The sequence below is a fragment of the Triturus cristatus genome, chromosome 4_2 (genome assembly GCF_964204655.1).
Source record: "Triturus cristatus chromosome 4_2, aTriCri1.1, whole genome shotgun sequence".
In the NCBI taxonomy this organism is placed as follows: domain Eukaryota; kingdom Metazoa; phylum Chordata; class Amphibia; order Caudata; family Salamandridae; genus Triturus; species Triturus cristatus.
Window position 1 is genome coordinate 864,651,330 of NC_140586.1, and position 26,887 is coordinate 864,678,216.

Below are 26,887 nucleotides of genomic sequence, written 5' to 3' on the forward strand. Positions count from 1 at the left end.
TCCCAGGAAGAAAGTATCATGACCAAGGAACATGTACAACCCAACCAGGTCTACAGGAAGAGGCGAAAGAGCCACTCAATAGCAATGGCTACAAGACCGCACCTGAAGAGCAAAAGTGTTTTAAGGCTCAGAAGATCATCTTGTGGCCAACAAGGATTATGTATAAACAGACTCGTGTGGAGGAACAAATATAAAAAGTACACAAGGAGTACCAAACTTCACAAATGCTATATTGTACGTTAGAGAAATACATCTACAAAGGGTGGAACTCTGCACCCCCAAGTAGTGCCCAAGCCAAAAATCCCAACTCTGCCAATATATATTTAGAAATGCTCAGATAGCATACAAAAGACACTCTACAGAGTACAGAACGTACCATGAAGGTATCAACTCTTGATCTCTTCTGCAGAGTAAAGCAAACTGCAAGACCTGTCGATCAATTATCAGACACCAAACCAAAATCAACCGCTGAAGCGGTCAACAGCTGAAGTCTGCGTCCAGCAGTAAACAGCAATCCAGAAAGCCACATATAGTGAAATATACTGAAAAGAATACAACTGTACTGAATAGAATTCTGCAGAATAAATGAACTACTATAATCTTAATTGACTGGAAGGGTTAGGTAAAACGAGTAAAGAATAGAATGCTTAGGTAAAAACCTTAAACTCCAGCAGTAAGCAGAAACACCACGCTGGTTACAAATAGATGAGTACATATTGCAACTCACTCATTTAGAAACCCTTCTGTCCACCCAAGTCAGAAAGAATTCAAGCAGCTCTCCTTCAGAGACATCTAGGTGTCCATCACCCCGTGCAGCTCCCGAATGAGCAGTAACACCAAATAAATGTACATGAAACAGCATATTTTCTAGGCCATTCTGTGCAGGCTCTGAAAACCAAGACTGACGCAGCCACGCATGTCTGCGCAGTGCAACTGACTGAGCCATAGCTCTACCCGAGAAGCCAGTGGCTGCCTCTCGTTTATCCTACCACCAACTGTAGCAGTTCACTTTTGGGAAAAAGATTACAGATCCAGTCTTGCACCTGATGAGGATTCTAAAGTAATGAATCCGCAGATGTCTATCAGATTACTATTTTAAAAAATGCCACTTTCAGAAAGCTGGCATTTCTATGCTCTGTGTGCCTCGCTGCCCATCTCAAATCCACGCCCGAGCTGGGTGACAATTACACTGTGCATTCCCTCCGAATCTGGAAGACAACACTGTTGAAAGGGATACTGGTGCACTTCAAAGCCAGTCTTTGAAGTCTGCACCCCTTCAAAGTCACATTTGGGTACAAGTACTGGGTCTCTGACTCCAAGGCAAACACTTTTCCATCTACAACAACCTGTCAGAAGAACTGCTGTGCTGCTCAAAGGACTCAACTGGACTGCGGATTTGGAAGGCCTGCTTTTAGGTTGGCTGCTCGGACTCTGCTGAAGGCAAGCTATACTCTGCCTTATTCCAAAGGATAAAGTACTTGTTTGCTTGCCTCCTCAGGATATTAAAGTCTTTACCCCTTCTCCTAGCTCACTGGAAATGAGCCAGATATTTGCAGCACTGGTTTCAATGCATCACCTGCCTGCTTGTAGCCGAACCGGCACATTGACCCAGATGCTGCCATAAAAGTGGTACATAGCCTTGGAGCCTGCGCTTTTCACCAGATAAGACACATCGGACAGCGTAAAGCTGCAGCTTGATGAGATGTTCACCCTTACACTGTGCGGCAGAAACAAGCGCTTCGCTCTATGCCCATCGAGACTGGCACCAGTCTACAGAATGGACGAATAGCCATCACTGCATGGAAAAGATAGATGCACCCCACAACTGCAGGTCTCAATAAAGACCACTTGCAGTTTGCAAAGGTACTATGTTGACCAGGGCCTGCGTGGATCCTGTAGCCAGCCAGCACCCCATCACTGTCAGTCTGAACTTTGCCCGGTCCAGCGTGACCCAAGTAACCTTTTTAGCTATACTTGCTTCTAAGCAAGAGAATTCGGTTTTTTTTACAAATTCTTACCAACTTTGGCATACTGGAATTTTGTCATTTGTGTCTTGTTTAATTTAAAAAGTCGCACTTTGATTTTCTAAACTGTTGGAGTCTTTGGGGTGTTTCCACAGTGTTACTGTAGGAGTTATTGCACAAATACTTTATGCCAGTGCCTCCCAACCTGTGGTTCGTGAACCCCTGTGGATCTGCAACTAAGAAAATCAACAGATTAGGTGTATATTAATATAGAAGCAAAACGTATGTGCATTTGACGAATGTTTCTGTATTGGTTTGCAGTTGAAATAGACAAAGCTAGGCTTCCAGTAATGACTCCGTGAGGGACCCTGTGTTCCAGTAACAATTAAGTGGCAGTCCCTAGAAGTCAAACGTTTGACAACCACCGCTTTACACATTGCCTTCTAAGTTAAGCCTGCCTGCTCTGTGCCAAGCTGCCAGAGGGTAAGCAGAGGGTAATTAAGGTTGTGTTGTGACTTACCCTGACTAGGATTGTGGTCCCCATTTGGACAGAGTGCATACCTCTGCCAACGAGACCCAATTTCTAACTAACTCTTAAAAAATAGGACAAAAAAATACAAAAAGTACCTCAATGCTTAACGTAGTGTTAGACTTGTGGCAGTTCGTTATTTCACTGACCGAGCAATGGGTCACCCCTTTTGGGGACACCGTTGTGCCAAATGTACATTTGCGTGTAGACCATTGGTTCTTAAGTTCACAACAAATCTGGAAAGATACGACTAATAATTAAAAGCATTATCTTAACGCTTGCATTTAAGCAGGCCTCCAAGATGCTTTTGTTAATGCAATATGTGTCACTTTCATAACTGGCTGGTTAGCAGGTCTTCTCAGTAACCTTGGCTGGTGTAGAGCATGGCTAAAGGACATTAGCAAAGCCAATGGCTCAGGCGAAACCTATGGGTGTTGCCAATGCTCGTTTCAAAGAGGAGAGGATTAAATGAAACGCCACGAAGGTCACGATCAGTTAGTGAACGTTCATAGTGAATCAAAATAATGGTTAAAATAAAAGGAACTGTGTATACAATGAAGGACAAGATTGCTTGATTTGATGCAAGATTCAACAACTAGTACGGCGCATCTGTGGTACTTGTCGGATGACTGATGCATGGCTAGCCATCAGTTCATTTACACATTCATTCAGTCCTAGACTTACATCGAACATATCTTACTACTTGGGGCACTGCTGGTGTGTTCGATAACTGCTGTATGCCTAACGCTTCCGAAGTGGCCTATGGCGAAGTCCATAACTTGGGTAGTATTTAAGCTCTTGGACTTGTTCAGTTGCTTGATCAAGGATGGACCTCGACATAGGTTTTGTTCACGCAACATGCATGTAAGACAATCGTGTGATTATTGGGGAGCAGAAATGATTATTGGGGAGCAGAAATGATTATGCATCCTCAACATAGCACTGTCAAGCCAGGTCACAGCACTCGCCTCTGAAGAGTACCCAAGTTCTGGTCTAGGGGCAAAGTTGGAAGTCAGCGTTAAAAAGATCACTGCTGCATACAAAACGCGCCAGCAGAAGAGTCAGTCAACTGTCCAGAACCAGTCTTGAGAGAACTCCTCAAGTAATGTAATGATTGAAGGCTCTAGGAGTGGGGCAATCACCATTGAAAGTTTAACATGCACACCAGTAACGTTCCTAGCACCTAATAAAAAAAAAAAAAACTTACTTACACCAACCCCAATAGTTCAATGCAGAAATAAACAAACATTTTTTTGTAATCAAGTTTAATAGTGTTATAAAATAGCTGCTCCCTTTGTATACACAACAGTAGATCAGAGGCCGTGCTGTATGGACCGCTACAGCGTTTACAGTACACATTAGACAAGGTCCTATCAAATGCCCAAGCACAAAAGTTACAGCAGCTGTAAGGCTTAACTAGGATCAACACTAGACACAAACCTAGGCCTTGACTAGAAGCCTTGAGTAGACCCGCATGGCTCCCCACATACTGTTGCGGCACACCTATGACCGTGACGGACATTCTATGTGGTTACAGTACATCACATTTATCACGCTTCTTATCATGCTTTTTGCTTGGAGAAGTACTCTTTGCTTTTTGAAATGTCTGGCTTGATGGTATCACTTCCGGGTTTCCAGCCGGCTGGGCACACTGAAATGACAAATTAAATTAAAATGTAAAAACTTTAACACATGTAGACCATTACCTAAATAAAGGTCTGTTGAATCTCAAGGCTGTATAATATGCAAAGCAATCGCAATTCACATACCCTGCCAAACCCCCAGGCATCTGCCCTCAATTTAAAGAATCACTCACCCAGATTCATTGCAAATAGAATATACAAAGCACACATTTTTAGAATCTTTCCTTGAACAAAAAACAATCCATATGCTACTTGTAGGGAACCAGTAACCCGCACTACCCACTGCCTGGAGCATAAGCGCTGAAAAGAGCAGCGGGGGCACATATTCGAAACCTAAGCTGCAGTAGGATCTGAACACTAGGCCTGTAGAGCACTCAGTTCCTGGAGACCAAGGTCTTAGTTTAGGCCATTAAAGAGTAGTTTTCTTCAAAGTGACACCCCAATATGGCTGCCACCTTCGGCTACATTCACTCCATACTATACCAGTGTTGGTCTATTCAATGACTGCCATACTCCGGCGAGCCCACTGAACAGTGTTGCTGTACTTGATGTGAAATCCTGAATCAGACAGCAAGCAAAGACTGAAGTCGGGAGATCAAGTTACCATCCACAGAAGACTGGGCTGGAGAAGTGGTACAGAACCATGGTCTCATACCGTGGCTACACATTTGTATATGCAGTCTTAGTCCAGCAATACAACTTTTCACCATTGCCTAGCAAGACTCCATGCAGTCTACCAGGATGAGGACTTGCTTTGTGAGCACAGGAAAGAGTCCAGCAATTGCTCAGGAAAGCCACGTAGTTACAGCAATACCACATTGAGGAATGGCTAGGGACTGCTTTCAGAAGGTGCTTAAATATCTGGGGAAGTGCAAAAAAGCAACTCCCTGTAAACCCAAGCAACTGCACCCATAAAGTTGGAATTTGCCAACTCAGAATCCTGTAGCTTTTGCTAGTCCCCCAACAAGTGCCACAAGAGTCTGGGCTGGCAGTTCCAAGCAATGGGGTTTTGTAGAGTTCCTGCAGAGCTGCGTGAACAGCTCTCCAGAGCACTGATGCCATGCCATCTGGCATTTACTTTTTTCTGTAGTTCGACACCTACCTTACGGTACGGACTTGTCAGTTGATAATAGATCTGAAAGCAGGAACTTACTTGATTAACGGAGAATATATTTGTAAGTACCTGATTTGTAAGATACTGAAATGTGGTTTGCTTCACTGCCAGAAACTCTTGCCAAAGAAGCCACCCCTTGTGCATGCTCCATTAACGCCCTTCACCCCCCCCCCCCTACAGTCTCACAGCATGGAAGGCTACAAGTACACTTCCCTACATTCCATTTGGGTCATAGTGCCATATGGAAAGTGCCACACTTCACTACACGTGCAAAAATAACAATTGATGGACAGAATGCAGAACAATGTCATACATTCACCCCAGTACAGAGATCTGGGCCTAAATCCATCGTTTTTTTGCTCACCATGCCATTCCAGTTTGAACCCAGCCATATGCAAATCAGTCTTGACCCTGTGCCCCATGGGAACAGTCCAGCCCGAACTGCCAAGCCAGGTCCTCCCTGGGCTGGAAACAAGCATCCTAGGACCGGTTTCGGGCTTTCAGCCCTCATCAGCCAGGATAGCTTGACTCCAGTGGCGTAGTGTTTGATTGGTTCTGATGCTTCGTCCATCACCACCCCCTCTTGTACCACACTTCACTACACAGCACAATTTCCTAATTCAGTCATTTTCTCTGGAGAAGCAATTTTGCATTTCAAACCCCACATCAGTGGGTAACGTGTGCAGAGTTGTGCACCGTATTGATAGTGGGATTGTGTAGTACTCAGTCTTGTTTACAGCTAGCACAGTAGCTGTGGACATCTAGGTTTTGTTTGCCTGCCTAGGGTAGAAATCTCAAATCTTGGAGAGTCTTAAAATACCATCTTGACCATCAGCCAAGATGTTTTCCAGCAATCCCACAAAACTACAGAATGAAAAAGCCAAGCTGTCACAATCCCATTATGCCAACCAGACCAACAACTAATAATCCCAAAGTTTAAACTGATCAATCAAGTAGCCAGGTAGTGGAAAGGAGAATGCCACTTACCCAGTCTGCATCTGTTCTTGGCATATAGAGCTGTAGAGTCATATGCTTTAGCATAGCTCACCATCTGGTGTTGGGCCCGGATGTTTTCCCTTTGTTTTTTTCAAAGAAGTCTTTGTAGTCACAAGGTAGTGGACTCCTCCTTTCGGTGATAGTGTGCATGGGCATCGACTCCAACCCCAGATTGTTTTGCCGTAAGGGTGATGGCGTTAGTGAAAGTAGAAAGATGTCCACGTATAGTGTATCTAAGTAAGATAATACTGCAACAGATAAAGGTACCCAGGGAGGCAGGTGGGCGCATAGGACTCTACAGCTCTATATGCCAGGAACAGATGCATACTGGTTAAGTAGCATTTTCCGCTTGAGGCATATGAGCTGTAGATCATATGCTTTAGCATAGACTATACAGCAGTTATCTCCTAAGCGGTGGCTGAATCTATATCTGTTGCAGAGGTCTGAAATAGTGTTCTTAAAACAACTGCGTGGCCCACACTAGCTTGTGAAGGTGTGTGGTGTAGACCATGTTGCAGCTTTGCAGATGTCGTCTAAGGGTATGTTCCCTAAGAATACCATAGAAGCCCCTAGTTTGCGTGTAGAGTGCGCTGGAGGGGGAATTGTTAAAGTGCGCTTAGCTTTAATGTAGCATATTTGGATGCACTTAACTATCCACCTTGCAATACCTGCTTTTGATATTGGATTGCCTTTGTGCGGTCGTGAAAAAGCAACAAAGTTGTTTGATTCTCCTAAAAGATTTCGTTTTTTCAATATAATATAGTATGGCTCTGTTTACATCCAGTGTCTGAAAAGCATGTTCTGCTACTGAGTCCAGTTGAGGGAAAAAGATGGGTAACTCAGACTGGTTGAGATGCATAAACAACTTAAGATAGAAATTTGGGGTTAGTCTTAAGAACCACTATTTTGGTGAATCTGTAAAAAGTGTTCTGGTATAGTTAGTGCCTGGAGCTCCCCTACTCTAAGATGTGACGGCTATAAGGAAGGCTACCTTTCCGGTGAGAAATTGTAATTCACATTTGTAAGGACTATAAGATTCCACAGTGGAGAGGGTGGAAGTCTAGGAGGAATGATGGAGTTCTTCCATGAAGGCTTTAATAGCAGGCACTCTAAACAAAGACAAATGTCCGTTTTGTAGGTACACAGCTATTGCATCGAGGTGCAAGCGTATAGATGTATATGCCAAGTTAGAAGGCTGTAGGTGTAACAGATAGCAAATGAGGTTTTGTATGGAAGTATCTAGTGGAATGATTTTATTGTCTGTACAGTAAATTAGAAATAGTTTCTAATTTGCATAGCATGCTCTTGTGGTAGGGCGTCTTGCCTCTTTAATGACGTTCATGCAGTCTGGTGGAAGATTAAGCAGCCAAACTGATTTCAGGTGCCAGATCGCAAGATTGAGTTGACTTGGGATCTGGATATCTGATCTCTCCATGGTTCTGAGTGAGAAGCATGGGGAGAGGTGTAGCTTTTGGTGACAACTACTGATAGTTCCAACAGGTTTGTGAACCAGCGTTGTCGAGCCCATGTGGGAGCAACTAGGATCATTGTCAGGGAATGTTTGAGCTTCCGAACCACTAATGGAATTAGCGGGAGAGGTGGAAAAGCGTTAGCAAATTTTCCTGATCAATTCATCCATAGCACATTGCCTTGTGACAATGGGTGAGGATACTTGGACATGAAGTTTGGCCATTGTGCGTTGGTGTGTGGCGAACAGGTCTATATCTTGGGAGCCCCGCATTTGGAAGAATGCGAGGAGAACTCGAGGATGTAGTTCCCATTCATGGATCTGTTGTGTTTGATGACTCAGCAGATCTGCAATCTGGTGGTTTACTCCTGGGAGGTATTCTACAAGATATATCTTTTGAGGTATGGCCCATCTCCAGATACTTTGAGCTAGTTGGGAAAGCTGTAGAGTGTCCTCCCTGTCTTTGTATGTAGTACATTGCTGTCATGTTGTCTGTACAAACTAAGGCAGCTTTGCCTACTGGATGCAATTTTTCCTAACATTGTAAGCTTTTTAACTGCAAGTATCCCCAGATGGTTTATGTGGAGTTGTTTTTGTTGTGGGGTCCACATGCTCTGAATGGTATGTTTTTGAAGATGCGCTCCCCAACTAGTGAGCGAGGAGTCTACTGTTATCACTTTGAGGAACCGGGTCTACAAATGACCGCCCCTTGCAAAGGCTGTGTGTTCCACCACTGCAAAGAGCGTTGGGTGCGGCCGTCCACCGTCCAACACCAGATCGGTCAACTGACGTGTTAAGCATTCCTGTAGGGGACGCATTTGGAGTCTTGCGTAAGGAACAATTAGAATGCAAGAAGCCATTATGCCGATCAATTGCATGAACACTCAGGCTGCTAATGTGTTGAGGCTGAAATTGTGGTATCAGGTTTTGCATGCTGCATATCCTGACTGGGTTGGGGTAAGCTAGAGCTTTGAAAGTGTCTATTGTGGCTCCTAGGTACGCTTGCATGTTGGAGGGCTGGAGAGGAGACTTGTCGTGAAGCAGCTGAATTGTTTTGTGAGTGTGGTGTATGCAGCTGTGTTGCGAGTTGGCTTTTATTAGCCAGTCGGCCAGTTAAGGGAAGATGTGAATAGGTTGCCTTGTTAAATGAGCTGCGACTACTGCCAGGCACTTAAAGACCCTGGGTGCCGTAGTGACCCCGAACGGGAGAACTTTAAATTGATAAGGTTATCCATCCACCAAAAACCGGAGATATTTACTGTGAGCCGGGTGAATGGGAATATGGAAGTAGGCGTCCTTTAAATCCAGAGTGGAGAGAAAGTCACCTACCTGAATTAATGGGAGCACCTGTCGGAGGGTGACCATGTGGAAGTGATCTGATTGATGTAGAGGTTTAGCTGTCAGAGGTCCAGTATAGGCCTGAGAGAGCAGTCCTTTTTTGGAATCAAAAAAGTACAGGGAATACACTCCTGTACCTTGGTGACGTAATGGGACTGGTTCTATCGCATATTTTTGCAACAGAGAGAACCTCTTGTTTAAGAGTGAAATGTTCTGGTGACATTGCATGTTCTCTTGGAAGAATAGTTGGGGGAGTGCTGGTAAGTTCCATACAGTAACCATACTGTCCCCCGACATGAGTCGAATGATTGGGGGTAGCGGAGGGAAGTCACTGTTTGGCAGGGGGAGTGCGGGCGGCGTTACCTCTGCCTCATTCCTTGTTATTTCCTCTGTAACTTCCTTGAAAATAACCTCTGGAGGAGGTAGACTGGTTGCTACCTTTATAATAGGAGGAGGGATTCTCTGAGGACACTGAGCCACTCCTGTAAAAGGAGCAGCGAAAGATGCCCTGCTAGAAGGCAATTGTAAGGCCCCCATGATCTTGCAGTCTGTTTTTTTTTCATTTTTTCTAGGGAGGTATAGACTGCTGGCCTGAAAAGATGCTCCTTATCAAAGGGCTGATTAAATATGGAAGACTGTACCTCCTGCTTGAATCCAGAGATTCGAACTCAAGTGCGTCTGCGCAATAGTACGCTAGTGTTAATGGCACAAGAAGCTGCATCTGCCGCATCTAATGAGCATTTGATGGAAGTGTTGGTGATTAACTTCCCTTCCTGAATGAGGTCATTAGCTTTGGTCTTGTACTCGTCTGGCAAATGTTGCATAGGTTTTCACAACTCATCATAGTGAGCCCTGTCGTAGCGTGCTAACAGAGCCCGAGCATTGGCAATACGCCATTGGTTAGCAGCCTGCACAGCCACTCTTGCCAGAGGCATCAAGGAGTCTAGACTCCGTATCAGGAGGGGAGTCACCTGTAGTGTGAGTTCGCTCTCTTGCTGGCGTTCGATATGACAAGAGTCCAAGGGCAACTGGCCTTTTATATATCTAGGGTCTGCAGGAGCGGGCTTGTATTTATCCACTCTAGGTGTGAGAATTCTGGCTCTAAATGGATCTTGAATACCTCATCTGTGCGTTTTAACATGCCCTTTAGCATTGGCAAAGTATTAGTAGACCTTTGTGAGAGTGTTAATGTCTCCACAAGGAAATCCTCTTCTGGAGGGTCTGTATGAAGCACTACGCCTTGGCATTGAGCAGCCCTGTTGATAAGTTGCACATCGCCAATGTTGTCGTCAGGTGGGGAGGGCCTGGAGGGATCATTATCCTGATCTGGATCTTTATTATAATTTTCCCAGCGATCAGAGTCCTGTGGTATGTCCTGATTTTCCTCCCCATCATCTTCATCCTGTAGGTCAGGTGATAGTGGGGGTGGTGGTAAATTTGATGGAGTAATGATTAAATTGGGATTAGGAGGAGGGATGTATGTAAGGGGGAGAAGGGTTGGTACCCAGGTCCTTTTTCTTCAGAGGTATAGAGGAACCCTCTGAGATTCAGTTTCCATTTCTAAGAAGTGGCCAGAAGGTGCCCAGTTCCAGGGTCAATTAACAGTCTGTTTGGGATCCAAAAGTGTGTGTAAGGATCGAGGCTCTATGGATGGAGTGTCCAAGAGTTTGTTGGCGTCAAGGATTTGGGTTTAGAGTCTTTAGGCGCAGAGTGTTTAGAATCCAAATGCTTTGATTTAACCGGTGTGGTCTCTGAAGCTTTCGGAGTGGCATATTTCCGCTCCGAGCCTTTGGGTGTGGATGGTTTTGGCTCCGAAGCTTTTGGTGTGGAGGATTTCGGCTCCGAAGCCTTCGGTGTCGAAGGTGTCTTCGGTGCGGAGACTGGCACATGCTTAGTTTTATGTTTCGTGCCGAAGGAGTTAGTTCAGCACTGGAATGGGCAGGCATGAGCCCGAGCCCGAAGGCTTGTCTAAGTTTCATAGCCGGGCAGGAGGGCGGGGCATCTGAAACTTTCTTGGTGCCGACCTGAGACCAAGGGCGAAGGGGATACCGGAGCCTTAGACTTTGGTTGAGGGTGCACATGGGGATATGTACTAACGGTACGTTGACCCAGAGTGATGTTCAGGTCTTCCATGTCAGAGTAGGCTTACGGACACGGAGACTAGTTCCTTTTCTTCGGCTGGACAGTGGAAATCTGAATCTTTGCCGAAGATGTCCGGCCTGGATCCACTGCCGCGTTGCATTTCGTGGCGTCGAGCCGGACGGTCACGAATGGTTTTCTTCGATCCCAACGATCGACACGCTTCAGTCCTTTTTCTAGTGTTCAGTGATAAGGAGAGGTTGCAGACTTCGTGCAAGTTGGTGCGTGGAAATTTAGCATGACACCCAGGACATAGCCTGAATGGAGTTTGTTCCATCAACTGCTGGCGTGGTCAGCATCAGTAGGCCCAACGGCACGCCTCGAAGTTTCCGAGCAAAGGTTTTCTTAATTTACACGATACGCGTCAAATGGGAAACCACAACTGAATGACAATACAGTCGAGGGTAGAGGATTGCGTGTCGAAGGGTTCGCAAACAATACCGAACCGCAGCAATACACATCCGAACCAAATGGTGAAAAAAAACAATACGAGGATGGGGGGGTGGGCTCGATGCCCATGCGCACTATCGCCAAAAGGAGGAGTCCCCTATCTCGTGACTACAAAGACTTCTTCTAAGAAAAACAAAGTGCAAACATCCGGGCCCAACACCAGATGGCGGTCTATGCTAAAGCATATGATCTACAGCTCATGTGCCTCAAACATTCACCTACAGCCTTTCAGAGCAGCTAAATAGATTAGTGAGATTTATCCAAATAACTCATGATCACAGCAGCACATGGCCCATGACCCAGTGAAAGACACCCTCTCACATAACATCGCTTTACTGATCACAACCACAGAGCCTAAAGGACTCCTCGGATGACCACCCCATGGTGTCAAGTGACAGTCCTACAGCAAAAACATCAAATGGGCGACGGACACTGCTGGACTACGTGCTCCTTAAAGGAGGCCCTGAATGACTCGCGTAACAATGGACCTTTCACACCATCTCCGGCAGATGCTTCACAGACCACGAATGAGACTGCTCCATCCACGTCACTGAGCACCTCATTAGGAGGATCTCAGAGATCCAGATTTGAAACTTTGAATCCGGTGAAGGGTTTCACCCAAAATCTGCAGTAATGCTCCACCCGTGTTCTTCACTAAGGGCACATCTCATGGTACACCTAGATGAAAAGGTCCATAGAAAAATTACCTACAATGCCAAATACATGAGGAAATTAGTGTGGAAAAGCCACTTTCTATGGTAATTACCCATTCCTCGCAGAAATTGGGAAAAGTGTGGTAATGAAGCATCCCATAATTGTCAAGCCCATCATCAGCAACTCTGCGTGCGAAATTACGTTTGTGGATGTCAACTCTGCACATGCAATACATGCATGTTTACAAGGAAAAGTATAAAATAGTTTCAACCATCTATGTGTGCCCAGATAGTATGGCTCAAGCGTGTAGAAGCTGCCAGTTGGCAGCAGTCTGGACTACAAAACACCAACTCAACATTACAGAGACTACCACTAAGACAAGGCACTGTCCCACCACAGCGAACACCTATTCATTCAATCAGCCAACCCCTGTTGGTTCAAAAGGGGAAACGTCAGCTTACACAATCGCTGGAAATCACTCCACAATTAAGGGCATGCACATATTTGCCCATATTCCAAATGCAGATTTATTTTAAACCTGGATTTTACCATAAGAGTATTTTCGCCGATTGGACCAGTAACCAGGACATCAATGGATGAATCTGGAAAATGAGAAACACAAGTACCAAAAAGACTCACAAATGGAGCATGGCCATGTGCTACCTCCGGGAGAGGACAGGTTCTAAAGGAAGTTGGCGTGAATTCATGCAATCTGTTTAAATGTTCCGCAAGTGACTCCCACCATGTTGCTTAACCCGCTGCGGTTTCATATTCACACATTTTACCTCTCCCTTGACATGCACAGGCCTTGCATTCATGCTTGGCGCAGATAAGAGTAGGTCCAATCAGGCTAGCTCAGACTCCGAGACCTGCATCTTCCAAGGCCTTCTGCACAATTCTTGAGAAAGACAGGTCGCTGCTGGCACCACTAGAGTTGAACTATGTCACATGCATCCTCTTGTTGGCCTACAGGAGGCATTTATAAATATTGAACATTAGGGCAGCACATTCCAGTCTTCGCTGCAATATTGCTACATTTTTAGGGGGGGGGGGAGAATGCATGTTTTATACTTCAAGTAGGCTCACAGCGGGTTCCTCCACACTAGTGACTCACATGATTGCACCATCCCAGGAAAGAAGGCAAAGTGTTCACATCACAAATGAGCATGAAGTAGCAGTGACGTGGGCTGCTCTAGAAATGTGCAAGGTGCCATGAGAAAAATGAACTAAACGATGGAAGAGGATTTTTAAAAAAACACCCTTTGCACAACTGAGTCCCCATTAAGGTTCTGGGACCCTCGCACAGGCCATTAAACGCTGTGTAAGGACTGGTTGACCACAGGACATTCTTTTCAGGCGATGAAGGCTAAACCGTGTCATTTGGATAACTGATGTGCCCTCTGAGAAGGAAATGTTCAGATCTGGCTTTCGCTAGTAAATCAACTGGCCACTAGACCGAGCATTAAAGGTCAATGGGCATTAATATCAGTAGTTTCGGGTGCAGAAGAGACGAGCCCCAACTGCATTGTGACCATTCAACTCCATGAAAGGGGGGGTGGGGGGGGGAGCAGAGCTATCTGTTGAAAAGATTCAGAGATCTGGGGGAATTTCCCAGACCCAGATCACACAAGGCTACGTGTCAGGTAGACACTACCACAGGCTCGAGCTTGTAGTCAACTGCTAAAGATGGGTTACCTTCTCCAAACTTGTCAGTGTGCTGGAACGCCTGCACCAACCGCAGAGTTTCGTCCACAGATCGGCCGACGGGCAGGTCGTTGATGGTGATCTGACGCAGAATCCCCTTGTCATCGATGATGAAGAGCCCTCTGCAAAGAACACAGGGACAATCAACCACCAACAGCAAGCCAACCATGCCCTCCATGCAGACTACATTGTACCCCACCACCCGTTGCAAGCGGACTGCGATGAAGAGATTTGGGTCTTGCTCAGAGTGTCCTACAAGGAGTGCGAAACACCCCACTTTGCTAGACCCATCCTGCAGCACGTCCTGGGCACAAATTACCCTGATGAATTTAACGGAGTTTCCAAAATTGCGTGAACAAACCAAAACAGTCTACACCTTTGCACAGACTATGGGGCAGATTTACGTTTCCTGGCGCATCCCTGCAAATCAGCAGGGATGCGCCAGGAAACTTGCGATACGCATCTCAATCCTTGCGCCACCACAGATTTGCCGCATTGTAAATGCGGCGTATCATGGCGCAAGGAAATGCAGATGCGTGTCGCATCTGCTGCCGTAAAGTTGGCACAGTGCTGGAGTTGTGTCGCGGATACGGCGCAACTCCAGCACTGTGCCAACCCTGCCTAGGTCTAACATGGTGCGTCAAGCATTACGCCTGCTTCAAGCAGGCGCAAGGTTTTGACGCAGGGGGGACAGGAAAGTGATGGAGGGAAATCTTGTAGATTTCACTAAGCCACTTTTCCGATGCGTTCCTGCGCCGGAATGCCCCCACCGCGCCAAAACGCCCACATAAAACCTGACGCAGGTTTCATGTGGCGCAGGGCTTTACAACGTGACGCATCTCCCTAGATGCGTCACGTTGCAAATACCCCGCAGCATGGTGCTAGCTTTACGCCGCCGCTGCGTCACGGAAAAAGCAGAAGTGGCGTACGGAGCTTGTAAATCTGACCCTAAGGGATTGCGAGTGTCCACCCACCTTTGTGTTCAACACACGATACAGGTCTCTAGTCGAGGACCTACCTGGGTGCTCCACCCTCCATTTAACTCTTATCCTCCCGCCTTCAGCAGTCTCTGCTCTTACTACTCCCCAAAAAGAGTTTCCATGCATTTTTATGAACCTGTACAGGTGTCTGAATAAACTCAAGCTCCACAGGCCCCCATCATAAAACCAGTATCACGTCACCATAGAAGAATCCTGTTCCACGTAAGAGGTCTAGTATAAAGCAAGCTACAGTAACTAGAAGCCGCAGGGTCATCGAAAAGGTTGACTGCCCAACCCCTTGGACGTCCATGTGCAAGCTGAAGCAGTCTGGAGCCATCTGCACATGCAGAGACATGCGAATGTTAATAAGGCGATTAGGAGAATGCCATTAACATCAACTGCTGTGGATATGTGTACATCTACAAACATTCCCCTCCAAGGCAGGCGCATTGAAAAGGGTTTTATTTCTCCTCATTTTTCCAACTTTGCATGCGCCCTGCATTGTACAGCACATATAGATGGTTTGAAAAGGTTAGTATTTCTACTATAGGTTCCATTTACAGTACAAACACTTTGTGGACACTATTGGACACTAAGATTGGCCAGCCGGATCTCATTGCTTCACTTCAGGGCACACTTGAATTTTACAAAGCACATCCATCCAGAGGCCCAGGTCTGTGCACCATGAGAGTTCATCAGGGCAATGAATCCGCAAACCAACAGATTACTTCACCCATCTCACCGAGAAGAGACAAGTCTACCTCCTCCAGGCCAAAAACCCAATAATGCCTCTGCTCACTCAGAGCACGTTGGCCAAATCCTTGCCCTGGGCCCCGAGGTCAGCCACGAGAGGTCTCTGTACAGTGTGGCAGGACATGGACTTCAGCCTTCGAGTTCAAGCTGCAGCAGGTGAACACGGCACTTTCTGCAACTGCTGTGTTATGAACCAGAGTGTAGAAGATCTTGGAAGGATGCATATAGTGGTTATCTTTTGGTGTGCAAGTGACTTACCTGAAGGAGATCCCTTCATCCTCTTTCAAGACCCCATAGTCTTGTGAAATGGTGCGCTTGGTGTCGGCCACCAGCGGGATTTTCATGGAGCCCAGCCCGCCTTCTTTCCGCGAGGTGTTGGTCCTGAAACGGAAAACAAAATGAGATCTGGCATCAAGCCTGGTCCAAGGACACTGAACAACCCGGGCTCAATTAGAGCGAATTCAATACAAGGAAATGAGCACAAGATACTAGTATTTGTGCAGATATTTTGCAACATATTCTATTAACTGCAGCCAAACTGGTGCATTTTCTAATCCTGCAGTAACAAAAGCATTTGAAAAGCGCTTTCTAGGCCACACTGATTGAGCTAACATATATAACTATAATCAAGGGCACCCTCTTCATTAAGAGATTACAGGTTTATACCACTTACTACCTAAAAACAGTTGCTTCCAGCACCTGACAGAACCACGAGAAATCTCCAGAGGGGCTGGACTGTGTGCTAGTCCCAGGCCTCACAAAAGCTTCCAGCAGCCGGCCTGTTAATGCCCCTGGTATAATATAGCCAGAACACGGAGTGCGATTAGGTCTGCTTGAACAGGTAGAGGGCAACTGCGTGGGGCATAAGCCGGTTGGTAGAGAAGGTCAGCTGCCCTGGCCAGAGTGTTAAGCCAATGATCGGCATCTGTGCCAAACTTATCTGCTCATCTGGTTGGTAAAGACAGCTTGTGAATTACTACATTTCAAAATCGCACCATCTAGCAATGCACGTGGGATGCATCGTGTTCATTAGGTCCATCACTGGACCTTACGCTCCCATAAGAAACATTCCAGGCTTGAAGAAAGCAGCAGCCAGAAGTTCTGGACTTTGGCTCACCATTTGTTTTATGATCAACTCTAAAACAGCAAAATCATGTTGCTGTTCAACGGATGTGGTTTCACATACTTAACAATTGCTCTAAGACCATGCACGGTACTCTGTATGGCTGCAGCCCCAGCATGAACAAGACTTTAATATGGGCAAAGTTTAGGAAATGGACAGTGTGCAATAAAAAGTAAATAGTTGAGAACGGGTTTTGCGGACCCTGCACATGACTGCTCTACAGCACCAGTACAATCTCCTCTTGGGTTTTCCAGCAGCTCTGGGTCACGCTTCCAAGTGTAGCCTGTCAAGTGATGTATGGACTGAAGCGTAGGGTCTTGCAGCGTAGGCTCCATACGGCAAATACCTTGTACATAAAATGGGTGGGGATGGACTAAAACACGTCTTAAGGGTACGAGTGGCCATTCCACAGTCCTCTGCCCATGAGCCACCCCTTGCGTTCCCCCGACCCCACTGCTGACCAATTGGGTTATATTGCTTCTTAAGTATGGGGCAGAGAGCAACGAGGAACCATGCATGAAGCTAAAAATGAAGGACCCAGAGCCTCCTCCTTGGTTGGGCCCAGCAGCCCAGATCAAATCTGCACCCAGTAAAGCATGGTCTACAAGTTCCACTCTTCCCCCAAGTGGAGTGGTGCAGAAGGCAACCTCCGTGGAGAAGCATTACAAACTAACCTGGGGGAGCAGCTCTGGACATTGTGCCTGTTGGTAGGCAAGGGGGAGCTTACCAGGCCAGGTGACAGAAGTGAGAGTCCACAGAGGCGGCAATCAGCTCACAGTTGATCTTCCTGAACTCCTCCGCGCGGTCACTGAATGCAATGATCTCCGTGGGGCAAACAAAGGTGAAGTCCAAAGGATAGAAGAAAAAAACCAGGTACTTCCCTGTAATATAACAAGAAGGCAATTAGAGCAGCACACAAGAACCTTCAGAGCAGCCCACAAGAACCTTCAGAGCAGCCCACAAGAACCTTCAGACAAGAGGACCATTAGAGCAGCCCACAAGAACCTTCAGACAAGAGGACCATTAGAGCAGCGCACAAGAACCTTCAGACAAGAGGACCATTAGAGCAGCGCACAAGAACCTTCAGACAAGAGGACCATTAGAGCAGCGCACAAGAACCTTCAGACAAGAGGACCATTAGAGCAGCGCACAAGAACCTTCAGACAAGAGGACCATTAGAGCAGCGCACAAGAACCTTCAGACAAGAAGACCATTAGAGCAGCGCACAAGGACCTTCAGACAAGAGGACCATTAGAGCAGCGCACAAGGACCTTCAGACAAGAGGACCATTAGAGCAGCGCACAAGGACCTTCAGACAAGAGGACCATTAGAGCAGCGCACAAGGACCTTCAGACAAGAGGACCATTAGAGCAGCGCACAAGAACCTTCAGACAAGAGGACCATTAGAGCAGCACACAAGAACCTTCAGACAAGAGGACCATTAGAGCAGCACACAAGAACCTTCACAGGGCAACTACTTATTCAAGTTTATTTTAGACAGTCATAGGGGCATATGTACTAAAGCCAGGGGCTCAAAATGGGATGTATGACGTAACAACGCGAGTCATTACAATGAACATTTTACAACGCAAGTGGATTTACAACGCATGCTTTTACAACGCAAGTCTTTACATCGACTTGCGCTAGATGGCGTGCTAACATTAGAAAAGTGTAATTTACTATTCCAACTCCAGTCCACTTAACAGCAGGGAAGGTGTTGGGATAGTAAACTACACTATTTGTAATGTTAGCACGCCATCTAGTGCAAGTCGATGTAAAGACTTGTGTTGTAAAAGCATGTGTTGTAAATCCACTTGCGTTGTAAAAGTTTCGTTGTAATGGTAGTGCGTTGTAAAAGTTGCGTTGTAAAGGTTGTTTACCCTCAAAATGTAACTCAGCAATTCTCTCATAATCCGGACATAAGACCGCAGTGTCAGGACTTCCAAGATACTTTAAACAAGCACTTTAACCTTTAGAAATGTACATCTGTAAATGTAATGGCCATTTCATTTCAAAATGTGTGGTCTAATGGCAGTGCGCGGTCACCAAAGTATTAGAAAAAAAAAAACCACACCATTCATACTCCATTCCTTCCCAAAATTTAAGACCACAGACGCTTTTTAGTACACCAAACTTTGAGACCAACCTAGCTTTAATGGACACGAGATCGGTGTTTATTTTAAATGTAAAGCTTTGTGTGGTAGCACATTGTTATTTGTGGACTTCAAATTTTCCATTGAAATGGTCACTACGTTTGCACAGACGGTTTTACAGATCAAACTAAAACTGCACATAAACGCAGTCAGGGTTTCTAGCGAGTATTCATGCATTACCAAGTAATGAATATGCTACTTACCAGTATGCATCTGTTCTTGGCATGTAGGGCTGCTGACATTCATATCTGTGCATAGATCGCCGCCTAGTGTTGGGTCCGGATGTTTGCACGTTGTTGTCCTGGAAGAGTCTTCAAAGTATCCTGGGATAGGTGACTCCTCCCCTGGACCACAGTGCGCATGGGCATCCTCTCCATCCTCAAGATTGTTTTTCGCCATTGTGGCAGTGGTGGAGTAGATACAGTAAGTGATGACCATGCTTTACAGTAATTCTGAGAGCTGCAGCTGCGACAGGCGCCGGGGAGGAGGGAGGGCGATATGAATGTCAGCAGCCCTACATGCCAAGAACAGATGCATACTGGTAAGTAGCATATTCAGTTCGAGGCATGTGGGCTGCTGAATTCATATCTGTGCATAGAATACACAGCAGTACCTCCTATTAGCGGCGGCCACCAGTGCCAGCTGCAGCGGTGTGAAAAAGAGTTTTGAGAACAGCCTGTCCTACAGCTGCCTGCTGTTTTGAGTGTACATCTACACAATAGTGTTTGGTAAATGTATGTATAGTGGACCATGTGGCTGCTCTACATATATCATGTAAAGGAATGTTTCCCCGGAAAGCCATGGAGGCCCCTAACTTACGTGTTGAGTGGGCCCGTGGGGGAATCGTTAATGTGCGTTTAGCCTTTTGATAGCAAATTTGAATACATTTAACGATCCATCTGGCTATACCTGCTTTGGAGATTGCGTTGCCTTTGTGTTGTGGGGAAAAGGCGACGAAAAGTTGTTTTGTCTTTCTAAAGTTTTTAGTTCTGTCTATATAGTACATGAGGGCTCTTTTGACGTCTAGTGTATGGAGCATTCTTTCAGCGACATTTTGTGGATTCTGAAAGAAAACAGGCAGTTCAATGGTTTGATTCATGTGGAACTGCGATATTACTTTAGGCATGAATTTGGGGTTGGTACGTAGTACGACCCTGTTTGCGTGAACCTGTATGAATGGCTCTTGAATGGTTAGTGCCTGGAGTTCACTAACTCTTCTCAACGAAGTGATTGCTACTAGGAAAGCTACTTTCCAGGTGAGGAATTGAATCTCACATGAGTGGAGAGGTTCGAAGGGTGGACCCATCAGTCGGGTGAGGACCAAGTTGAGGTTCCACACTGGTGCTGGTGGGTGTCTTGGGGGAATTACTCGTTTAAGTCCCTCCAAGAAGGCTTTGATGGCCGGCACTCTGAATAAAGAGAGGTGCTGCCTGTTTTGGAGATAGGCTGCTATTGCGGTTAAATGGATACGTATTGAGGTGTATGCCAGATTGCATCGGTATAGGTGTAAGAGGTGATTATGTTTTGAATGGATGCGTCTAGCGGGTTAATGTCATTGTTATTGCAATAAATGACAAACCTCTTCCATTTGGCTGCATAGCAAGCTCTGGTAGTGGGTCTCCTAGCTTCCTTAATGATCTCCATACAGTCAGGTGGCAGGTTTAGGTAGCCAAACTCTAGGACTTCAGGAGCCAGATTGCCAGGTTCAGCTGTTGCGGATCTGGGTGCTGAATTTCTCCATGGTTCTGCGTCAAAAGCGCGGGTGTGATCCGCAGCCTTAGATGCGGCACCACGGAAAGTTCCAGAAAGGTGGCGTACCATGGCTGGCGTGCCCATGTTGGAGCAACCAGGATGAGTGTCAGCGAGTGCTGTCGCAGTTTGCGTGCCACCAGCGGTATCAATGGCGCTGGGGGAAAAGCGTACGCAAATCTGCCGGACCAGTTCATCCATATCGCATTGCCCTGCGACTGTGGATGTGGGAACCTGGCGGCAAAGCTTTGGCATTTTGCGTTTTCCCTTGTGGCGAATAGGTCTATCTCTGGATGGCCCCACTGCTGGAAGTACGGTTGGAGTACTGATGGGTGTAACTCCCACTCGTGCATCTGGTGGCTGTGTCTGCTGAGCAGATCCGCCATCTGGTTGTCCTTGCCTGGGAGGTGTTCCGCCATGAGGAATATGTTCCTCTGAATGGCCCACTTTCACATGCTCTGAGCCAGATGAGACAACTGTGGAGTGTGTTCCTCCCGGCTTCTGTATGTAGTACATGGCAGTCATGTTGTCCGTCCGGATCAACACGACCTTGTTGCACAAGTGTACTTTGAATGCTTTCATAGCCAGGAAGATTGCCATCAGTTCCAGAAGGTTGATGTGCATCTTCTTTTGTTGTGTAGTCCATAGTCCCTGCACTGTAGGCTCCCCATCCCTGGAGAGACGCGTCCGCTGTCAGTATTATTTGTGGAACAGGCTCTTGGAACGGTCGGCCCTTGCAAAGGTTTTGTGGATTCCACCAATGCAGAGAGTTGTATGCCCGACCGCTCACCAACACTAGGTCTTTTAATTGCCCGTGAGCCTGATTTCATTGACGTGCTAAGCACTCCTGAAGCGGGCGCATATGTAGTCTCGCGTGTGGGACTATGAAAATGCAGGAGGCCATCATGCCTATCAACTGCATGAACACTCGCGCAGGAAGGGAGTGTTGGGGTTTGAACTTGGAAATCAGCATTTGCATGCTGTTGATCCTCACTAAATTTGGCTGAGCTGTGGCTGCCAGAGTGTCTATGGTCGCACCTAGGTACTGTTGTACGTGTGCGGGTTGGAGATGTGATTTTGGGTAATTTAGTGAGAATCCCAGACTGTGAAGAAGGTGAATGGTGCGGGACATGTGGCTGGCACATTGCTGGGCTGACTTTGCCTGAACAAGCCAGTCGTCCAGGTAAGGGTAGACGTGAATGTGTTGCCTCCGTAGATGTGCAGCCACGGTAGCTAGGCACTTTGTGAAAACTCTGGGTGCTGTTGTCACTCCGAAGGGGAGGACTTTGAATTGATAGTACTGCCCCTGAATGGTGAACCGGAGATATTTTCTGTGTGACGGGTGTATGGGTATGTGGAAATACGCATCTTTGAGGTCTAGCGTGGCTAGGAAATCTCCCTGTCTGAGGAGCGGGAGAACCTGTTGTAGGGTGAGCATGTGAAAATGCTCTGAGAGAATGTAGTGGTTGAGGGGTCTCAGGTCTAGGATAGGTCTGAGTGACCCGTCCTTTTTTGGTATTAAGAAGTACAGAGAGTACACCCCTGTTCCCTGCTGGTGTACGGGCACGACCTCTATTGCGCCTTTTTGCAGCATACTTAGCACTTCCTGCTGTAATAACGCTAAGTGCTCTGAGGACATAGGACGGTGCCTTGGCGGTATGGTGGGTGGAGTGGAGGTTAATTCGAGACAGTAACCGTGTTGGATAACATCTTTGACCCACCTGTCCGTGGTGATGGAATTCCACGTGGACAGGAACCGCTTGAGTCTCCCCCCGACAGGTGTTACGTGGTCGGGGGGAAGGGAGAGGGCGTCACTGTTTGTTCTTGGGGGAGGACCTGGTATTGCCGTAACCACGTCCTCTGCCCTTGGTGCTGGAGCCACGATATCCACTGGAGCCACGATATCCACCTCGGGTGTTTTTATCGTAGGAACTCTGTGTGCCCCCTTTATTGTAGGTTTGCTGTGCCCCCTGTCCTCTACCTGCACCTCTATTTCCGGGGCGACGAAAGGAGCCACTACAAAATGTCTGCGTTTGGAGAGCCCCCATTGACTTCGCAGTGTCCGTGTCTTTTTTTATCTTTTCTAAGGTGGTGTCAACCTCCGGTCCAAATAAGTAGTCGGGGTTGACCGGCTGATTGAGGATGTTATTTTGGACCTCAGGTTTGAATCCGGAGATTCGTAACCAGGCGTGTCGTCGTAGCATGACGCTGGTGTTTATTGCCCTTGCAGCAGTGTCTGCGGCATCTAGTGCACACTTGGATGCATTTGTGAGCAGTTGTCCCTCCCTGATGAGGAGCTCCGCTGCCTCTTTGTACTCGTCTGGCAGGTGTTGGAGTAGGGTCTCTAACGTGTCATAGTGTGAGCGGTCGTAGCGAGCTAGGAGGGCCTGTGTATTGGCGATGCGCCATATGTTTGCTGCCTGGGCTGCAATCCGTTTGCCGGAGGTCTCTAGAACCTTGGACTCTTTGTCCGGGGGAGGAGCATCACCAGTTGTCTGCGAGTGTGCCCGTGTGCGAGCATTGGCAACTACAATGGAGTCCAGAGGCAACTGGCTCCTAATGTACGTGGGGTCCCCAGGTGCGGGTTTGTATTTTTTCTCCATCCTGGGGTTTATTACCCGTGCCCTGGTGGTTTCTTTGAAAATGTCCTTTGCTGGCTTGAGGACACCTTTTAACATGGGCAGAGTCTTTACAGTCCTCTCGGAGGATGCGAAAGTGTCCATCAAGAAATCATCCTCGATAGTGTCTGAGTGGAGTTGCACTCCATGATTGGCTGCGGCACGTTCAATGAGGGCGTTGAATGCAGCAGTGTCCTCTGTGGGGGACGTTTTTGCGCCATAAAGTTACGTGTCCTGTGTATCCAGAGGGGCAGCTGGCTCCACGGGGTCATCCCAGACCTGATCAGGGTCTTGCTGGCCCTCAGGGTCCATGTCTTCGGGGTAGGTGGCGTCGTCACCCATGTAGTCCTCCACTGCATCCGTGTCGGAGTGCGTTGGAGAGAATGATGGATCTGTGTAAGAGGTGTGGATGTGTTCATAAAGAACTGGTTCCGATTCCGCCGGCATTTTTTGTTTTAGCGGGATCCTATAAGAGTCCAAAGCGTGCCCTGAAGTGATCTCCCGCTTTCGGAGCATAAGCCTGCCGGTGTCGGCGTCGATGAAGTGGGACGGCGATGTCCCAGTAGTCGAGTGTTCGGTAGATGGGGACCTTGTCTGGGTAACGCGGGTTCTGATTTCGAACATTTTCGGCGCCGTGGATGGCGGCAAACCAAAGGTGATGTTGGCCGGTGCCGAAGGTGCCTTCTGTGCCCGTTTCGGTTCGTAGCCCGACGAGGTCTGGAGGGCTGCCTTTTCCCTGATGCGTTGCAAGGACGCTGCCACTTGTTGCACCTGGAACGCCGACGGTTCTTTGGTGCCGAGAGGTTCCGTAGAGGCAGGTGTGGACTTCTTCGAAGTCACCGGGTCATCGAGCCGAGGAGGGGTAGTAGCCGTCGACGGCGTCTATGAAGGTACCTTAGTCGCTGCCTTCGAGGTGGATAGCAATGCAGTGGCCATTTTCACCTTAATGGCCGGTGCCGATTGCTTCGGTGCCGGGGGCCGAGGCGCTTTGACGGTACCGACGGCTTTTCTTTTTGGGTCGGCGCCGACATCGGCTGCAGCGAGTTCGGCACCGAAGTCCCTTTTGGTGCGGTCGGAGCCGACGGGTTTGGCTGGCGTGGAAGGTGTGGTGGTCCTCGAGCTGACCAGTGTCAGTTTCACTTTCGGTTTCTGTTGAACCGGTGCGATGATTGGTTTCGGTTTCGTGGTAGGGAAACCAGTCTTTTTAGGTAACAATGGCTCTCGCTGAATGTCCGTGGCCGGGCCAGAGGGCGGGGCCGAGGAACTGCGGGATTGGTCTTGGGTAAGGCCCGAAGGCGATCCCTCGACCGGAGCCGTCGACTGACTCACTGGGATATCCTCCATTTGGACGGGTAGGCCTTGCTCCTCACCGGAGCTACCTTCTTCGGCCCCTAAGGCCTCATCGTAGTCTCCTACCTCATCGTCAGGTTCTTCCCTGTGAAAAAGCTCTTCGACATCTTCCGATCGGGAACCGTGTTCGGAAGTGGGGCTGGAGGGTGTATTTTCCACGCTTTCGACATCTTCGTCCTCGGTGCTGAAGATGTTGGTCGGGCCGGAGCCGCTTGCTGCGCTTCCAGTCGCGCGGCTCGTCGATTCGGGAGAGTCTTCTTGGATCGGAATCGGGCACAGGCCATGCATTTCGATTCGTCATGATCCGGTGAGAGGCCTTTGTTACACACCGGGTGGACGTCGATATGGGGGTATTTGACGTGGCAAACAGGACACCGCTTGAATGGGGTCCTCGATTCCATCGTCGAAGTTCGGTCGATGGTCGGATTTAATGGATCCGAAAAGTTGTTAAAATCGCTAAACTACCCTGTAAACTGTCGATACCGATCGGAACAGTACCGTCAAACTAAAGGCCTTTTGGCCTGAAAACTAGATTTTCCTAACTTGAGTCAAGATAAGCACATCCGAACCCAATGGCGGAAAAAAACAATCTGAGGATGGAGAGGATGCCCATGCGCACTGTGGTCCAGGGGAGGAGTCACCTATCTCAGGATACTTCGAAGACTCTTCCAGGACAACAACGTGCAAACATCCGGACCCAACACTAGGCGGCGATCTATGCACAGATATGAATTCAGCAGCCCACATGCCTCGAACACTCTTGATTTGTTCTAATCCTACTAAATCTGATTCCATCACACTTCAGATTTATAAAGGAAAAAAGTGCTTCTTTTTGCCTTCATAACTCTTGAAAGTGTACAGTTTACAGGTATTTAAATTTGTGGTGTTACGAAAAATTACATCCTCCAGCTTTCCTTTCACACTCCATGTAGTCCAGCAGGATTGCTATAATTTACTTAAATTTGACTGCAAACTGAGAGGAGTTTGTAAACACCAGTACCATGCAAAAAAAAAAGAAAAAAAAACCTTCAACCAAAGATCTAACCTGACATTTGACCGGTCTTCAAAGCACAGAATATGCCGCTTTATTGACTGGACTTTGGCGCAGCGACAATCCATGCTAAACAGCAGCCAAGCTGGTGTACAAGATGTACAACACATTGGCAAAGCCAACAGCTCTTGCAAAATAGATCCCCATTGGCTTGGTCAACGCTGGTTGTCCATGGGGTCTGCAAATCCTGCCCTTGCTAGGATTTCAGACTTCAATCCCAGCTAACCTGGGAGCAGTATAACAGTGCAGTCTTGCCTTCTCCCACTCCATGCAGCCTTGGGGGGATAGCTCCATGGGTGTCACAGCATAAGGAAGGGGTGGGGGTGAGAGGTCATCTCACACTGCCTTTTAGTGGAAGCTGAAAAGAGCGTCATATGCTTCTCAGCACAAAGGCTCTTATTTAGGTTGAAGCCTTCAAGGCAGCATAGCTTGCTGGTTTCCAAAAGACATCTTGGGGACATTTGGAAAGCCCATCTAGGAATGAATTCTGCCCATTGCTTACCATTAGCTTTGTGGATTGTAACTCATTTGCTTGCTTTCAATTTGTAGGCTTTATTTTAGGCTATGCAACAGGTTAGTCCCTCCTGCAGAGCATAGCTTGTTAACTGTATTCTTCCACCACTGCTCTTTCTGTGAACAAGACTTTACATTTTCTCCTAATCTTGTCATATTTGTTGTGCATTCAAAGACGGAAGTCAAATATCAGGCTCGGTCTTGAGTGAGCATGGTGTTTACTTTTTTCGCTGACTTACAAGTAAATATTTATATTACAACCTGGGGTGCGAAGGGGGATGGCTCCCCCCCCCCCCCCCTGTGATTCTGTGTGGGCTTCTTACATTTGCTTTCTCTGCCTCTGACAGATTCTGGGTTTTGCAAGCGCTGCAACACGTTTAGGTAATGTGGGTTCTACAATTTAATTTTTTTTTGCTTATATAGGATTTGTTTTTTAGCTAAAAAAAAAGTTAAAATGAACTGTGCAAATGTTTCAGAACACAATAAGGAAAGTACAAATGAAGCATTTTCAATCTGAAGTGTGCGGGAAACAAATACTACAATACGATCAAACAAAATCATTACACTAGGTGATGCTATTTCCACACAGTTTGTGTGC

The 26,887-nt window shown here is 47.2% G+C and overlaps 1 protein-coding gene across 1 annotated transcript in view; it reads right to left on the minus strand.

Moving 5' to 3' along the window:
- Window positions 1–4,024: 4,024 nt before the first annotated feature.
- Window positions 4,025–26,887, minus strand: part of LOC146835277 (peroxiredoxin) — a 71,524-nt gene continuing 48,661 nt past the window's right edge. The window contains exons 3-6 of the mRNA XM_085602857.1: window positions 17,583–17,736; window positions 15,991–16,113; window positions 13,991–14,121; window positions 4,025–4,144 (exon numbers count right to left, since the gene is read on the minus strand). Coding sequence (XP_085458983.1) covers window positions 4,056–4,144; window positions 13,991–14,121; window positions 15,991–16,113; window positions 17,583–17,736 — 497 coding nt within the window. The 3' untranslated portion in view covers window positions 4,025–4,055. The remainder of the gene's footprint in view (window positions 4,145–13,990; window positions 14,122–15,990; window positions 16,114–17,582; window positions 17,737–26,887) is intronic.